Source organism: Branchiostoma floridae, chromosome 15 (assembly GCF_000003815.2).
Source record: "Branchiostoma floridae strain S238N-H82 chromosome 15, Bfl_VNyyK, whole genome shotgun sequence".
NCBI lineage: Eukaryota > Metazoa > Chordata > Leptocardii > Amphioxiformes > Branchiostomatidae > Branchiostoma > Branchiostoma floridae.
The window spans coordinates 16,699,547-16,715,472 of NC_049993.1; the positions used below are offsets into that span (position 1 = coordinate 16,699,547).

Consider the following 15,926-nt stretch of genomic DNA (forward strand, 5'->3'; position numbering starts at 1 on the left):
CAATTAGGGTTTTATCGTGGTCATTACTGACCGAAAAGGAGACCATATAGAAAGGAGAACCTTACTGAAAGTTTAGGTTGCCCCTCTCTCAAAAGAGCACCACTTGCTATTTACATTTCGGCCAAAGTTGAATTTCCCGCTAAGCGTTTTCGGCTTAGGTCAACAAGTCGAATACTACCTTGGGCTTCTCCGCCAACCTTTCCGGAAAATCACGATCGTCATCCGACGTCAGCCGACTGCTGCATCGTGGGACGGAAACCGCATATTATGGGCTAGAATGACGTCAGAAAAACGTCATTCCAGCCCATAATATGCTGCCATGCATCCCATAATATGCTGGAGTGAGGGATGGTGGGAGGGCAGGGGTACCAGTGGTGCGTTATGTCCGCCGCTGAAAGGCACGGACGAACAAACGCTCCCGACAAGAGGCGCTCTCCCCGGGCCCCATGAACGCCAATCCGCAACAAATCAAGGATAGGCTGCTGCAGGCGATCGACAAGGATGCCAACGTGAGGAAATTTCCGTGTCTAGGCGTGGTTGTGGGGAGGAAAGCGAGGAATGAAATTTCGGTTCCTAGCGAGATCCCTTTTTTTGGTCACGTCCGCCATGGCGATGGCCGCCCTACTGTTTCGCTCCGGAGTCCGCCAGTTTGGTCGGAATATTTCTAAGAAAATCAGCTCAATTTCGTCCACAAAGTTTAGATTAGACAGTCGTTATTTCATACAGATAATTTACAAACATAACTAATTCTCCCACAAAATTGGTGGCTGTGTTTTGTTCTGGCTAGTCGACTGAACATCTTTGAGTGTTTTCACTTGTGTTTGGGTGGGGAGGGGGGCAGTTGACATGGGGTCGGAAAAATTGAAACTCGATTTCCACATGCATATGTTTGTACAACTCTTCACCTTTTTCGATTCTGTAAATTCTCTCTTTGGTAGATCGGGCACAACGTTTCTGGGGAACATATTTATGATACCACATACCGTTTTATAACTTGCCCCCCTCCCACAACAAACTGTACGTTTCCAAACAGACTACGAGTAAGATAGTTCGAAATTGGCGAAATTCTGTATCGTCATATTACGTCTGAGCCACTTAAAAATGTAATGGCTGTATAAATCACAGATTTCTGACTTGAATTCTTGATGAAAATTCTTTCTTCAGCTGATCTCTTTGTGTCATGAAAAGAAGATGCATGTGCCAGCTGTGAAAATTTTATTTCATCCATCAAACATTTTAATCTTGAGAATCAGGAATTGTTCAGCAAGAAATGAATGTTTTTAGGTAGTATATACTAGTTCTTCATGAGCATACAGTAACTAGACTTTTTGTCAGCTTAATTAAATTTGGTGGGACCGCGTGGCACAATCGGCTTGACTCAGGTCCAGAAGGTCCTGAGTTCGAACCCAGCCGCGTCACCGATCTTGTGCCCTTGGGAAAGGCACTTTACACTAATCTCCAAGCAGATCTTGCTGTGGCAAATGGGAAGGACTTTAGCCGGCAGAGGAGTTATTGGCCACAGCGAAGATCTGCTGCAGAACGGAACCGCTCAAAGGATATTATCAGGCAATTAAACTGCGTTAGGAAGAAGGTGCGAATTGCCCCGGGCGTGCGGGGCCAGGGATCCCGTCACGGGTCGGCTGTAAGAGTTCATTGTGTTTTCTGTGACATCCGGGGATTTCTTTGCTTCTTTGGTGTCAATAACGCGTCAATAACTGACTACGTACTGGAGGAAAACAACAACAAGAGCGCGTCAGCACGATGCGACAGGACGCAAGTGCAGTGGGGAGGGGGGCGCTGACGTCGATTTCCCCAAACGTTTCATGAAGCCACGGCGCCCGTTTGTTTGCCTGAGAATGCACCGGACGCCGTTAGAAATAATTCAAATCGGCTTTGCTGAAAATGCACGTGCTGATTATGTGGATACCTTTCCAAAATTTCAAGTTCTGCCTACGTTTTTACACGCCGATGTCTGTCCGTCAAATGTGACGAGCGTGGGTCTTTGAACCGAATCCAAGCGTATATGATCGGTAAAGATTTGAAGTTGCAGACATGAAAAAATGATACAGGAAGTGTTTAGCGCAGCTTTTATTGCAAAATATATACAAGTAACAACTAGATAATAACTTGTTATTTGTGTACAACTGATAATTTCATATGTCGATACGTTGTCTTGGTGCGCTGTGATGCAGTCTGCTCCAGCGGTTTCGGGGGGAAGCCCCCGCTGTGAACTGGCGCGGCTCGCCGCGTTTGTCCCAGTGGCTCGGAAGGGTTGTAAAACGATAATCCCGGCCAAATTTAGCCAATTTTCACGTTGGAGGTAAGTGGATACTAGGAGGAGCAGAAACACGTTTCTGAAAAGATCGCCCCTCCCGCTGCCTTTGACTGGTGCGTTCTGCAGCAGATCTTCGCTGTGGCCAATAACTCCTCTGCCGGCTAAACTCCTTCCCCTTTGCCACAGCAAGATCTGCTTGGAGATTAACTTTACACGACTTTCCTCACTTCACTCAAGTGAAAAATGAGTATATAGGCTACAAAGGTCTTCAGCAAGTTGAAGTTGGTAGCCTCTAGACTAAAGGAAAGAAGAAGAAATGGTAGAGGCCTTATTTTCATTGTTCTACCAAAGAATGCAGACAGCTATGTCTAAAACTATATGTCTTCTTATGTAATGTTATCAGGGCATGCAGTAGTGCCTTCACAATAATTGCTTCAAATCATGAAAAGCTGGTGGGAAGTAAGGGCCTGCATGCTTTACAGTATACCATACAATACACATGCAGGGATCATTCATTAGGTTTTCTCACCTAGCTATTATGCCTCTGATTCTAATCCATGACCTAACAATGGAGGCACAAAAGATGGTTGATAGGATGTTTGTTGTAGGGTGGTGCCCTCTTGTCTTCATGTGTGAACAGCTTGTAGGTTCAAATCAAGGAGGTTTGGTCAAATTAGAACCGAGTTATTCAAGTCAAAACTGGTTCTGTTTTGGCATGGCACATTTGACAAAAGCTTGTGCAAACGAGTCATTACTTTCTCCAATTTATTTTACAGGGTTTTAACAAATGTCTGCTAGCAGAACATATTTGATATTGCCAATGTTCACATTATGTAAGGCATTTACAATTTAGCTTAGATGTCGTCTTGCAATTCCTGATTTTTTCAATGTACTGTAACTGTTCACGGTTTTCACGGTGATGACTGTAACATGAACTTATCATTACTGATAACAAATAATTCACATTTTTTTCATGTGCACTTACCACGATAGTGAACATTTAGTTCCAAGAACAAGTTAAATTTTGTGAAAGTTTAGTATCGTGAACACAAAGTGAATTACAGTAGTACCATGGTACAACAAGGCTCAAAATGTGCAGAGAAATGTTGGAAATAATTAATCACAGAAAATTGAACACACGATGACTACAGCCTCTCTGTTCTAAGAATCTTTAGAACCATTGAATTGCATGATGTCCAACTTGTTGCACCCACTGTTAGATATCTATGGAATGGCAAATTGCAAGTTATTTCTAAGGCATTTCTTACTGTAATCTCACATTTCCCACTGCAAAGAACAGAGCCCTGCAATATGTCCAAATTGTTGCATCAACTGTTGAAATATCCATGGAATGCCTAACGAGCAGACTTAGATATTGGAAACAGGACTGCATATGTAACCTGCAGACCTGATCGTAATTAAGGCCTTTAAGTATTTTGATGCAGGAATAGGTTTTCTTACCCAAAAAAAGGCAACAAGTTTTTTTTTTTACTTTATGGTTCATAGGTTTTTCCTACTTTTTCAAATGTTGTGTCAGTTTTCTCGCTTGAAAATTTGAGCAACAAGTGTTTAGTCATTGCTAGCCATAGTCATGCAGCGGTCATTGCTATGATTCATATGAAAATGTGTAAATTGATTTACAACACCTTTACTCCACATGGCCAAAGCTAACTTGTGAATAGGTGATCTGGGATTCTTTACTCATTCAAGAACTTTCTCTGACCTGGGACGATGATGATGAATTTGAAAATCAAGATCAAGGAATACCAGTGTACTCGTAATGGGCCATTATGCTTTTAGTTGTGAGTCTTGACCACCAAGCTAAATTGATGACCATTATGCTCATTTCCAACCAGCATAGTGCAATAATGTTGATATGACCCTTCAAATAGACAAAATATTGTTATAATTACATGTGCTGTAAAAAGAATCAAGTCCTCCCATGAGTGCCGTAGAATGCAAAGTTTTTTTTACATGCCATTCATCATCATCATTGGTCGACATGCTTACACACAGCCAGGGTTATACTGCCCCTTACGGGGTGACATACCCTTTTGCTGGCCGTTATGCTAAGATAAAATCATTGCTAGAACCCTGAAGACAATCAATCATATGGACTCGGCTCGAAATACTTCATTCTGCATACCTGCACTGGTGCAGGTAACATTGGAAATTACCTGTACCATACAAGTTTTACCTACACCACTCTGAATTTAGGAAGTATGGATCCTACTAAAATTGTTGATGAACCTTTGCTATGTTTTCTTTTATACTTAATAGGTGGTAAATGTTGATGCAGCTCATGACAATTCACATACACCAACATGTACATCATATGACAATTATATATAAAACCCAGTACATGGATCAGTGCAGGTTAGGTGCAGGTAGACACCAGAAATACCTGCACAGCTCCAATTTTACCTGCACTAACCTGCATATGCAGGTGGTATTTCGAGCCCTGACACTCGAAGTGACCATTGTTAACTGACTGTAGCATATTTATTGAGAGTGGATTCATTCCTCAGCTAACTGACATCCTTTCCCACTGCCATTGCACATTTCTAAAAAGTCATTTTTGTTTGTGTGCAGATTGTTGACATGGAGGGAGTGGTGGAGGTGGTCAGTGCTCTGGAGAAGACCACGATGACAAAGGATGCCCTGGAGGTACGGACATGGCTTAAGACTTGGGCTGATAGGGCAATGTACCTAAACAATTTCAGTTGTGTTGGCAAGAACCCTTCACTCTGAAGCAAATACTGTAAATGCAGAAATGTTCGCGGTGGATTAATGTTTGCGGTTTTCGCGGTGACCACTTCACCGCGAACTTAAATCCACCACGAACAGTTTTCTATTATGGTATTAGATTGCAGTCTATGGTGTTACCGCAAAACTAAAACCACCGCGAAAAGTCCTTTTTCCTGCTACCGCGAAGTTAAATCCCAGCGAACTTAAATGCATTTACAGTATGCTCTGTCACCTGTAAAATTAGTATGACATGGATGACTACCCTCGGACACAATAATTGTGTGCAAATTTCATTGTACAAGGGTTACGTACAGTTACGTAACCTGCAGTGCCCTAAGGACTTGTATGACACTGACAAAAGGTCATACTATACGGTTAGGCTTTGATCATTGTTGTGGTTCGTAGAGAAACTGCTTTCCAGTAAGCTTAGACAGGGCTCGAAATACTGGGTGCATGTGCACCCAGGTGCACCCAAAATTGGAGCTGTGCACCCAATTATTTTCTGTGCACAGGGTGCACCCAAATATTTTCTTAGGTTTATGTATGTACAGATATAAAATTATACTAGTATACATCATATTCTTGACATCTAAGTGTTAGAAAGATAATGAAAATGTCATGGTACTTGTTTGAGAATTTGCAATTGATAGCTTTTAACTAAGTTTTATTATTCTAAGTTTAATTTTTAGGTTATTACTTAAATTTAAGTGGTGCACCCTAATTTTTTTCGGTGCACCCAATTTTTTAAGCTGGGTGCACTAGTGCACCTAATCCCAAAAACGAATTTCGAGCCCTGTTAGACATTTAGACAAAACTTTAACATGTTAAGCACCTTTTGGCATGACGCACCAGTTGTGTTCCGTATCTACAATGTATGAGATTCGTAAGACCACTATAATGTGTCTACTCACACAAGGATGGACAATTACTTTCGACAAGTGTAATGAGATTTTAATGTCCACAAACACAGGGCCTTCAGCTGTACATCTGAACAGAGAGGTTGAAGCAGGCTTTTAGCTAGGATTTCATATATTTTGTTATCACCATATATTTTATTTCTTGGTGAGTTGTGGCGACTATTGTAGGGGGGTCAGAGTCACCTATCTTCCATAGTGCAGACAGAGTTTTCAAGAATTTTAAGTTAAACTAATTGGGCATTCTAAGCTTAAGGTATCCTTAGGGGCAAAATTACTGTCAGAGAGGTCACAGTAGAAGACCTTGACTGCAATGACCTACCGGTAGTGGCATCCCTGGTCAATCAGGATTTCATTCTTGTCAGAGGATCTCCTCCCCAGTATAAAGGCGTCTAATGTGTCCAATTTCTTATTATTTTAAGAAAAGCATGTCCAGATGATGCCATGACGCATGCCTAGCTGGGTCAAAAATGCATTTCATTAATTCTTTTTTTCTTCTGAAATGTCTGACCATTTCCAAAATCATATCCAGTTGCCTGAGTAACTGCTTTTTGGCATATCTTATTACCTGGATGTCTAACCTTCATCAACGTTTTGCCAACCTTGTTTCTGCAGAAGACGCGCCTGGGCAAGTACGTGAACGATGTTCGGCGGAAGACAAACAACGCCGACCTGGCCAAGCGGCTCAAACAGCTGGTCAGGATCTGGCAGAAACTCATCATCGCCGGGGACATCCAAGCACAGGACACGCCTAGCAACCAGGGCGTCAGTCCCAAGGTAGGAGTTTATTTGTTTGTGTGGCCTTGCTCATTACATAATGTACCTGTTCTGTATTGTTAGAATTTTTGATCATGTAAGTACAAGCTGAATACGGATCTGACAGGTTAGAGCCATTGCAGTATCACTTTCAATACTGTTATGTCAGCTTTTTAACTCTTCTCCAGAAGTATCGTCATTTGTCAGTTTTTCAAATGTTCCTTCCCCCTTTGGAGGTCCCGTGTTTGAGGAGAGGCACATCTCGAACACGTTAAAGATCCCACCACACTTATCTAAAAGAGCAGGGGTCCTTCCCGTCGCGAGTGGGTCAAAACCTACAGCCCTTTGTAGCACCTATGACATTTATTGTAGCACCTATGACATTTATTGTTGCACCTATGGCATTTACTGTAGTATTGAGGTCACCTGAGTGGCAGCTAGCTCCAGACACTTGTGATTTAGCCCCGCCTATTGTAATCTCCTCGCAATTCAGTCCTGGTTGCTAAAAGAGAGCAGTTGGCCCACCCAATAACAATAACCACTAACGATCACTTTCTGCCCCGCAGATCGCCATGACCCGACCCGGAATCTCCCCCAAACTGCCCAGCAAGCTGGCGGAGGTTCGACCCGGGGCCAGCTCCAGCGCCAGCGCAGTCCTAGAGAAAACAAATTCAGCCAACCGCAAGCGCAGAAAAGTAAGCCTGGACGGGGACGAGGGGCCCAAACCCAAGCGACCGGCGACCCCGAGCCAGGCTGTTCCCATCAACGGTTTGCCCCGCGGACGTGACAGCCCCGTGCCCAGCCCTCTCGCCGGTAGAAGGAACCACAGTCCCGCCGCCGCCCTCAACAGGAAACCGCAAAGTCCCGCGTTCGCTGACAGGAGACCCAACAGCCCTGCCGTGGCCAGTACCAAAGTTAGATCCAACAGTCCGGCGCTGGGCGCAAGAAAACTCACCCCAGGTAGTCCCGCAGTGGCTGGAAGCTTACGGAAAACTTCCAGCCCTGTTGGGAACCTAAGAAAGACATCTAGCCCTGTTGGGAGCCTAAGAAAGACATCTAGCCCTGTTGGAAGCATAAGAAAGACATCTAGCCCTGTTGGAAGCATAAGAAAAACCACTAGCCCTGTCCAATTTGTACCGAGCGGACAGTTGTTACATGACAGCAATACATTTGACACCCCCCCACCGACGCCCGATCTCACGTCAACCAAATCCCTCCCCACGAACATTACAAGTGCCAGTGTCGGGTCTCCCAGACCGCTGAGTTTAGCCCTACCACCGGAGTTAGCGAACAGAGACTGTGGCTCCAAAATGAAAGAGCTGGAAGAGCTGTCCCCAGTGTTGCCAGTAAAACTTCGACTCCCCAGTACGTCGGAAACCCTCAGTGCTTCGGAACCTCCAGGTGCCCAATCCTCGGGGAAGGCGGAAGGCAAGAAAAAGTCCAAATCTTCCAAGAAGAAGGACAAATCCAAGAACAAGGAGCCGGTCGAAGATTCCCCCGAGGAAAGTTCGTCCGAGGTCAAACCCGCCAAGAGGGTCAAGCTAAAGCAGCGGTCGTTGACCTTTGACCCTGTGACCAGACAAATCGTGCCCAACGTTCCACAGAGTCCAGCGGTGACGGTCAGCGTTTCTTACGACAACGAGTTCGTCCCCCGACCGGTCGACCTCGGGCCGTTCCCCTTTCCCGCCGCCTTGGCGGCAAGAGGCCAGTATCCAGGCTTGTCACGTGACTTGCAGCAGCCAATGGCGGCCGGCAAGTCATCGCACAGTAGTATCTCTCGACCAATCACGGACGAGGCTGCTAGAGAGCGAGAACTGAAGCGGCAACGCGCGCTCGAGCTGATCAAGGCTGCGGAGGGCGAGCCGAGACCCGGCGTGGATCGGCCGGTTTCTGACGAAGACTTGCAGAGACTGAGCAGCGAGCAGTGGCCAGGAGTCAGCGGCTGTTTCGATGATAATGGAGACTGGCGCGACTGGACGGACTGCTGTGAGAAAGGGTCGTGTGAGGACGGGTTGTTACAAGTTCTGCCTTATGTCATTCTAGACTAGAAACTGTGAAATATTTTGTACAGTAGATATTTATATGATGACGTGCTCACTACAAAGTGGTAAAAGTGGAGAGTATTTAAAGAATAGAATAACAGCAGAAACATTTTGTTGCCACTGTTCTTCCAACTGAGGTAGACTTTCCTGTACCACTCTCTGTCATGTGCCTATAGAAGTGCGACATTCTACATTGCCAAAACATAAACATTACAAGGGACAGTTTCTGTAATGTGATCCTCCAGGGCCTTTTCCTTAGTTTCTTTTTCTGTCCTTTTTTAGGATACTGGTAGAAATCACAAATCCCAACTCATCGTCATGAAAGAAAACTTATTTGGTTACAAATTCGGGTGATAATTTGCATAAAATGAACTACTGTACCTTCACTCTTGTTTAAGTCAAAAATTGTTACACTTGCATACATGTTCTGGTATCTTAATAACGACTGTGTGCATAATTCAATGAATTTGTGGTTACTCCTTTTGATATCCTCATTAGGACCCCAAGCTGTAAATGGAATATTCCACAGGTCAAAGTTCATGGCATTGTTTTCTACAGAAAACAAATGTCTTATTTCTTTACATAGGCACAGAACTGTCAAAGGATACTCCAATTGTATGCTATGCATTCCCTTGTACTAAGCTGCACTGTTGTGTGATTTGTGACGTTTTCTTTGCTTTCGGTTACATACTGTGTAAGATGCTGCAAGAGTTACTACGAATTCACATTCCTTTCCAAGTTCGACTTCTCTATATTGTACATCGATCTAGAGTTTTGTTTTTTTCTATCTTGGTCAGAGATGCAAATTGAAATGTACAGTTGTAAAGAGAACAAAGTATGCAAATGCAATACACATGAGTTTTGTTGTACGATATGTTGTTCCAAGTGGTTGCGTACTGTGGTTCTTCCATTGTTTAGTGTTGGAAAAGGCTATGCAGATATGATATGGTTGGTATGGCTTCAGTGTTCTCGCCTGGCCTTTTCAGCATAGGCCTCTATGCTGTGATTTGGTCGCCTATGCCGTGTTTCAGCCAACAATGGAGTTTTCTGTAGTTTTGCAACAAAGTCAAAGATAAAATAAAGTTGGCTATACAAAATGTATTTATTTGGCCCTCAAAATGCAGGAAATAGTGTTTCAGGGCATTAAAGATTGAAAATTTTTCAGGAGGATTCCCCCCATACCACATGGCTTTGCTGCACTAAGATCCCCCTATGCTGCGAAAAAAGCCTGGTGAGAGCACTGCGACTTAAGTTGGCTGAGTGAAACATAACAATACTGTTCCAAGAGAGATACAGTACACACATGTTACAATGCAGGATGGGGATGTGTACCTGAGCATAACATATCAGGTACAGGCACAGTTATCAGTTGCAAAGGTAAAGCTCGTATGGGCACTGTAACTTAATCTCGAACCAGATCCACGGTGCGTAATGTATAGTATAAAACTCCGGTGCCTGTTTGACTCCCTTGGCCGGCTACACTCCTTGGCCAGCTTTGATACTATCTTATGGCACCGTAGGATCTGCTTGGAGATTACTGTAACTGAACAACGTGACAAGTAAACTTTAATTCACATCGAGGACAAAGACATGGATAAACAGTGAACAGAATGTTATTTAGGCTTCAAGACAAAAATGGTTCTTCTTTAATACTGATTTCAGTAGCCATACAAATGCATGTGAAATGTTTTGTCATCTTTTTCTGGTGCTAGATTTTGATCTATGTGGTAATGATTTGCATTTGGTAACAAAATAAGTAAAAAAGTTAAACACTCAAGTGTACATCTAGTGAGGTATAGTAATTGGTGCATTGATATCTGGTGTTTTGTACCTGTACCTAAATGATTTTCGTTGTACACATCCCTAACGCAGGGGAAACTATTGGTGCTCGTAAGAAAAGATAAATATTTGGGGTATAGCTTAACCCTATGGCTGCTGAGGAAGCCTTTTGGCACCAGGTTTGTATTGATACAGTCAAACCTGTATTAGCGGCCACCTTTACACAGCAGCCACCTGGCCATAGTGGCCACTTTTTGTCAGTCCCTTGGATTCGTAATGATTAAGAAATAGGCTTAGCAGCCACCTGTCCAACGCGGCCACGGCCACACGATAACCGGTCCCGTTGATACAGAAACACTGCCTATTGCAACCATACTGCAGCCTTATGTCAATCTGCACCGAGTTTGAAATTGTAGTTTGTGAGAATTTGGAGTTCCTGACAGGGTCATTTTGGAGGCAGTGGAAGGTATGCATGCCTTGAGTATTAAAGTGCAAGTCTTTGTCGGTGAATTTAGAGACAATGTTACTTTACGAGAAAGATTAGTGGGAACTGAAATCGTGTAGTTTGCTCATGGTCAATTGATCAACATTTCATCTATAGTGGCCACCTGTCTATAGTGGCCATATTTCTCCAGTCCCTTGAGTGGCCGCTACAGACAGGTTTGACTGTATGATACATGGCAGCATGAAGAAGGTTAAAGGATACAGGGCTGTGCTTTTTTAAAGCCCCCGGTTCGTGGATTTGGTTGTTAGCAAGAAAGATGGCCAGATTGTCAAAAGTCACAGATGAAAGCAAAACCAAGACGCAAAATTGGTGTTAGCCTGATTAAATCTCGCTTATAGCAGCCCGCCAAACATCCGCCAGAGGGGCCAGTTACAGCCCTGGACAGCAGAGTTTGTGTTACACAGACTAAATTGGTTCGGTTTAGGACGTTATCAAGAAGTTCTTCTTCAACAGAGGTTTTGGTGGAAGGGATGCTAGGGACCAGGATACCTTAGCTCTCTTGTGAAGCTCTCTTGAAAGAAATCCTGGTTGCAACAATCCCCACAACCAAAACCTTAACTGGCTTAAGAAAAAGTAATACCTACTAGATTTTGGCCATACATGAGACAATTTAGTAGGCTAGTTTGCTTGACACTAGGCTTGTCTGGTAAAGTGCTAATATCCATGATTGCTTAGAACACATTTGTGGTGTCTAGGTCTCTGTGGTGCTGGTTCAACTTTGTGGCCTTTGGCCTGAGTTGAGTATTGAAAATATTACATCATATTTAGATATCTATCTACATTTTTATAACCGTTAAAACAAAGCCTGACAATATGAATCTCAGTTTTCAGGCTTGTTTCAAATCCTGCACTTATAATCTTGTAGAGTAAATTAAGAGCAGGGCCTCGCATGGCTCTAGAACTGAGGTGCCACAGTTGTAAATATTTGCAAACAATCCTGGGATCTTGTGGTCCTTTTTAATAGTGACCTTTTGTGCAGACTAGGTTTTCTCACATTTCCAGTGTTATCTAAGAGTTGTACGGTGAAGCTTCTTTCAGGAGCGAACAGTATTCACTGTTGGCATGAATAAAGATTCATGCTTGCATTGGTTAGTTTTCCGTGTTTTGGATTGTTTGCTTCAGTATGTATCTGTGTGGGTGTGTATATGGATAAGCAAATTCAGGTGCAATTCCCCATGAAAGGATCACAGATGGTGGAATGATGATCACATTTGGGCTTGTCAGACAAACTTTCACCCTATTAAACACCTGCATGGAGATTACAACAGTAACAGGAATTCGACTGACAGAATAGTGTAAAAGGCTTTCTTGTAAATAGCTTGTAAGCTGGAAATCAGTGTTAGAACATTCAGCCGCGCCATAAAATCTACTGCTATTGACTTATCGTACGATGTTATTGTGAGAAAGAAATTCCCCATGGATCAAAAGCGCCGACATGCGGCCAAAATATATTACTGCAGTAACCCGGTGATTCGGCTGCTGCAAATATTACAAGAATCGCTAGGGGTCGTCATTGACACGTTAGCTAACTTCCCACCAGACTTCCCACGTTGACCTCTGACCATGATACCGGTGAAAAGTGGTTTCAGGGCGATTTCCTTGCCGTTTTGGTTGGGATTTGCCACGTTTTGAGATAAATGGGCCGTTCCTGAGTGCTAGCAAGGGAAGGTTAGCACACAACGACTATATAAACTATTAGGCTCATGTTTTTTCCGGAAAGATCGGCGCTTGGAGGCTGTGACAAGGCAAACAAGCCCACTTTAATAACCACGGACCCTTCGGAACGAACTGGGTTGGATTTTGACAGGTAGCTAGCAAATTGTTTTGGCAGAAAGAACTATGACATATCCACAAGTACATTGGTAACTCCGTTATAGATGAAAACGGCCCATTTTTTTTTTACTTGCCCATTTTCCGACTGAATGTTGACAAATTACAAGTAGAAACATTATCGTTAACTTGTTATTGACAAGGTCAGAAAATAGTCGTATTTTTTTTTAAATAGTGTCAGCCTGATTATCAAAATAGCATACAATGTATACTGGTCAGACTGATTATCCATTGTTGAATATACGGACGTTTCTTGACAAAATTGAACATTGCATTAAGCTTACTATATAATAAGCAATTTGAAATGTTCCATTCTGTCAAGAAAGGCTGTCTGCGAATTGAGTGTAAGTACTTACTAGGGCTCTGGGGTAGGTCTCACAAACTGGACTTGGTAAAGACTATTAAATCAAATTTCTGAATTATTCAAGGTTGTTGCTTCCAATCCCAAACACATCTACCACTGGGCTCATAACTAATGGATAAAGAACAGGGGTTTGAGTTATCAATGTCCTGTCATAACTCCATAATTGTAATGAACAGTTTAACCACTAAACTAGTGCAGGCTAAAGAAAGGGGGCAAACAAAACGTACACCATCATGAGTTTCGACAAGGTTTTATTCATAAATAGAAAAGTAAACACCTCTAGAGTTCAGATACAAATATCTACATCACATTTCTATTCACCAATGATCCAGCATTATGAGTGCAATCAGTTACACTACAAGTTCTTGCCAAGAACTGTGCAACTAAATTTTTATAAGCTTTTTCCTGCTTTAATGTGTACAAACCATTTTGATATCAGCAATGATCTAGCATTAAAGACTATACATACTGTAACATAACATAACAGAAGTTCTGTCAAAACTATACATTCCTTCCTTTCAGTTGGAAACTAAGACTTTACTTGGTCAAAACAACAGACTTCTGTTTATGACAAATTCAAAAAAATCAACTGTAATAACAAAATGTACATTCAAGATTCTACTAACCCATTGTCACAGATAAAGTTACTAATATACAAATATTAACTATAACAGTTAATAGATGATGAAGGCACTAACTTCAAGTTACAAGTACCGGTATCCTTATTTGCTTTTATACAAAAGATGAGGCATTTCTGATTACAAAATTGGTACCAAAGCAGTTGTTGGCCTGCAACAATGAACATTCATCTAAACTACACGATCGTCATAAGATACTTAACCGAACATTACACCATATCTTACAACATGCACATTTCTACTTAGTGTTGTCAGCTATTCTAATACAACTATTGTGAATGGAATAGCTAGAGCAGGGTTTAACAAGTTTTCTAAAAGTCACTTGTCCTATCGGGCAAGTACATGCAAAATTTACTTGCCCGAACCAGCTTTCTGCTTGCCCCCAAATTTAACTAACATTTTTCACTATGTATTTTGATGTGCAGCGATGGAATTCTTTTATTATTGGCTCTATTTTTCTGTGTTGACCAATGCTTGATGAGGTAACTGTGATAAGCAACAAGTATATCAAAATCTCATGTAAAAATCTTACTTGCCCGATCGGACAAGTGGGAAAGGACATTCACTTGCCCGGTGAACACTTTTACTAGTACTTGCCCGGGACAATCGGGCTAGTGGACTTGTCCAACCCTACTAGAGTATGAGAAAACCTCATTAGAAAACATCTTTGCTGTCACCTGAGAAAAGCATGGCCTGTTGAGCTAGAATAGGAGTTTTTTTTTCTTCACATAATACTGTTCAAAGACGATTTCCTTTGGAATGCTCTCCGTATGGCAGAAGGAATTGGTATATCTGTTAGATATAGATGATACAAAATTGGTTGCTTCATGCTGGGAGCTGAGACTTTATCAAATTTTAGGCATAGGAAAACCCTGGTCAGGACTAGTTACTTAATTTACGCACAACAGACATATCTTATGAACACCATGAAATATTCAGTAGTCTTCATCCTCGTCCTCATCTAGCAGTAAAGTGTGCCTGGGTCCAGAGTCTGGAGAAACGGAGGAGAAAAAGGAAGGGCTGTGATGACATGTTGCACTTTATTTGTCTCCCTGCCTTGCTTTGTGAACAAAGATCATCATATAGGATGATTTGTTAGTGACAAACTGAAACACTCTTGAGGCAAACTTAAATCCGACTATATTCAGTCTTGGCCAACTGTTTCACTTTTTGCTATATACTGTGTACATCTATTTACTTTACTGTGTAAATTGTACTTTTGTCTGCTCCAGTTGGAAGAGTCACTTTATGTTTCATTTTTTGTTGTTGTTAGAATGAAAAGAATACCAGTGAAACAAACACCTACAGAATGAATGCATCAATGGCTGATGACTGTATCATAAAGAGAAAGGGAAAGAATACTGACTCCCTTACCTGTGTCCACTATCCTGGTGACCAGTGATGTCACAGCCTCCCCTCCCCTCCTGGCTGCTGCTATCATGTCACCTCCTGCATCATGGGAGTAAACTGGGGGAGAGGAGGACAGGAGTTAGCATCATCTTCGATACGCCAAAAAGTAGTTACTCAAGCAACTGGATGTGGTTTTGGAAATGGAAATGTTTCAACTAGCATCCCCTAGTTTTCCCCAGTGACACTGAAGAGATCTTGTTGGAGAGTCAGAGTTTATAAATTATATATCTTAGCTGTTGAAACATCTGACCATTTCCAAAAACATATCCAGTTGCTTGAGTAACTACTTTTTGATTGTATCGTTATTATCTGGATGTCTAACCTACATTGACGTATCATCTCTGATAATTCCAGTGGATGCCATAAGACATCAAGGTGATTTAAATAGATATACCAATGCAGTACCCTGAGGTACCAGTATATACACTTCAAGAAATTTAGGATAATTCAAGACATCTCTCATAATTTCACCAGATGCCATGACAATACATGAAAAAATGATACATGAATTTATAAGGTCAGATCTAAAGAGATGTAATACCAATGCAACATAATTAATCCTGATGTATACACACTTCTAGTGAATTCAACTTTCAAGACAATTTTGTGAAGGCGTTTAAAACAATGATTTACTTATGTGGCGGTTTTATGGCACCCGGTGGAAT

At 42.2% G+C, this 15,926-nt stretch overlaps 1 protein-coding gene across 2 annotated transcripts; it reads left to right on the plus strand.

The window, feature by feature from the left end:
* The first annotated feature begins 291 nt into the window (after positions 1 to 291).
* Positions 292 to 9,607, plus strand: LOC118431862 (mediator of RNA polymerase II transcription subunit 26-like). 2 transcript variants are annotated; one of them, XM_035843266.1, is made up of 5 exons: positions 292 to 509; positions 4,868 to 4,942; positions 6,553 to 6,714; positions 7,260 to 7,749; positions 7,780 to 9,607. In XM_035843266.1, exons 1-5 carry the CDS (start codon positions 447 to 449, stop codon positions 8,739 to 8,741), a joined length of 1,752 nt encoding a protein of 583 aa, XP_035699159.1. In that variant the 5' UTR covers positions 292 to 446; the 3' UTR covers positions 8,742 to 9,607. The 2 variants fall into 2 exon arrangements, with proteins under 2 accessions (XP_035699159.1, XP_035699158.1); XM_035843265.1 differs by having other exon boundaries at positions 294 to 509; positions 7,260 to 9,607.
* The last annotated feature ends 6,319 nt before the right edge of the window (positions 9,608 to 15,926 follow it).

Coding starts and splice junctions, on each gene's coding strand:
- LOC118431862 (XM_035843265.1), top strand. CDS start 447: ATGAACGCCAATCCGCAACAAATCAAGGATAGGCTGCTGCAGGCGATC. Junction 4,943..6,552: donor TGACAAAGGATGCCCTGGAG/GTACGGACATGG, acceptor TTGTTTCTGCAG/AAGACGCGCCTGGGCAAGTA. Junction 6,715..7,259: donor ACCAGGGCGTCAGTCCCAAG/GTAGGAGTTTAT, acceptor TCTGCCCCGCAG/ATCGCCATGACCCGACCCGG.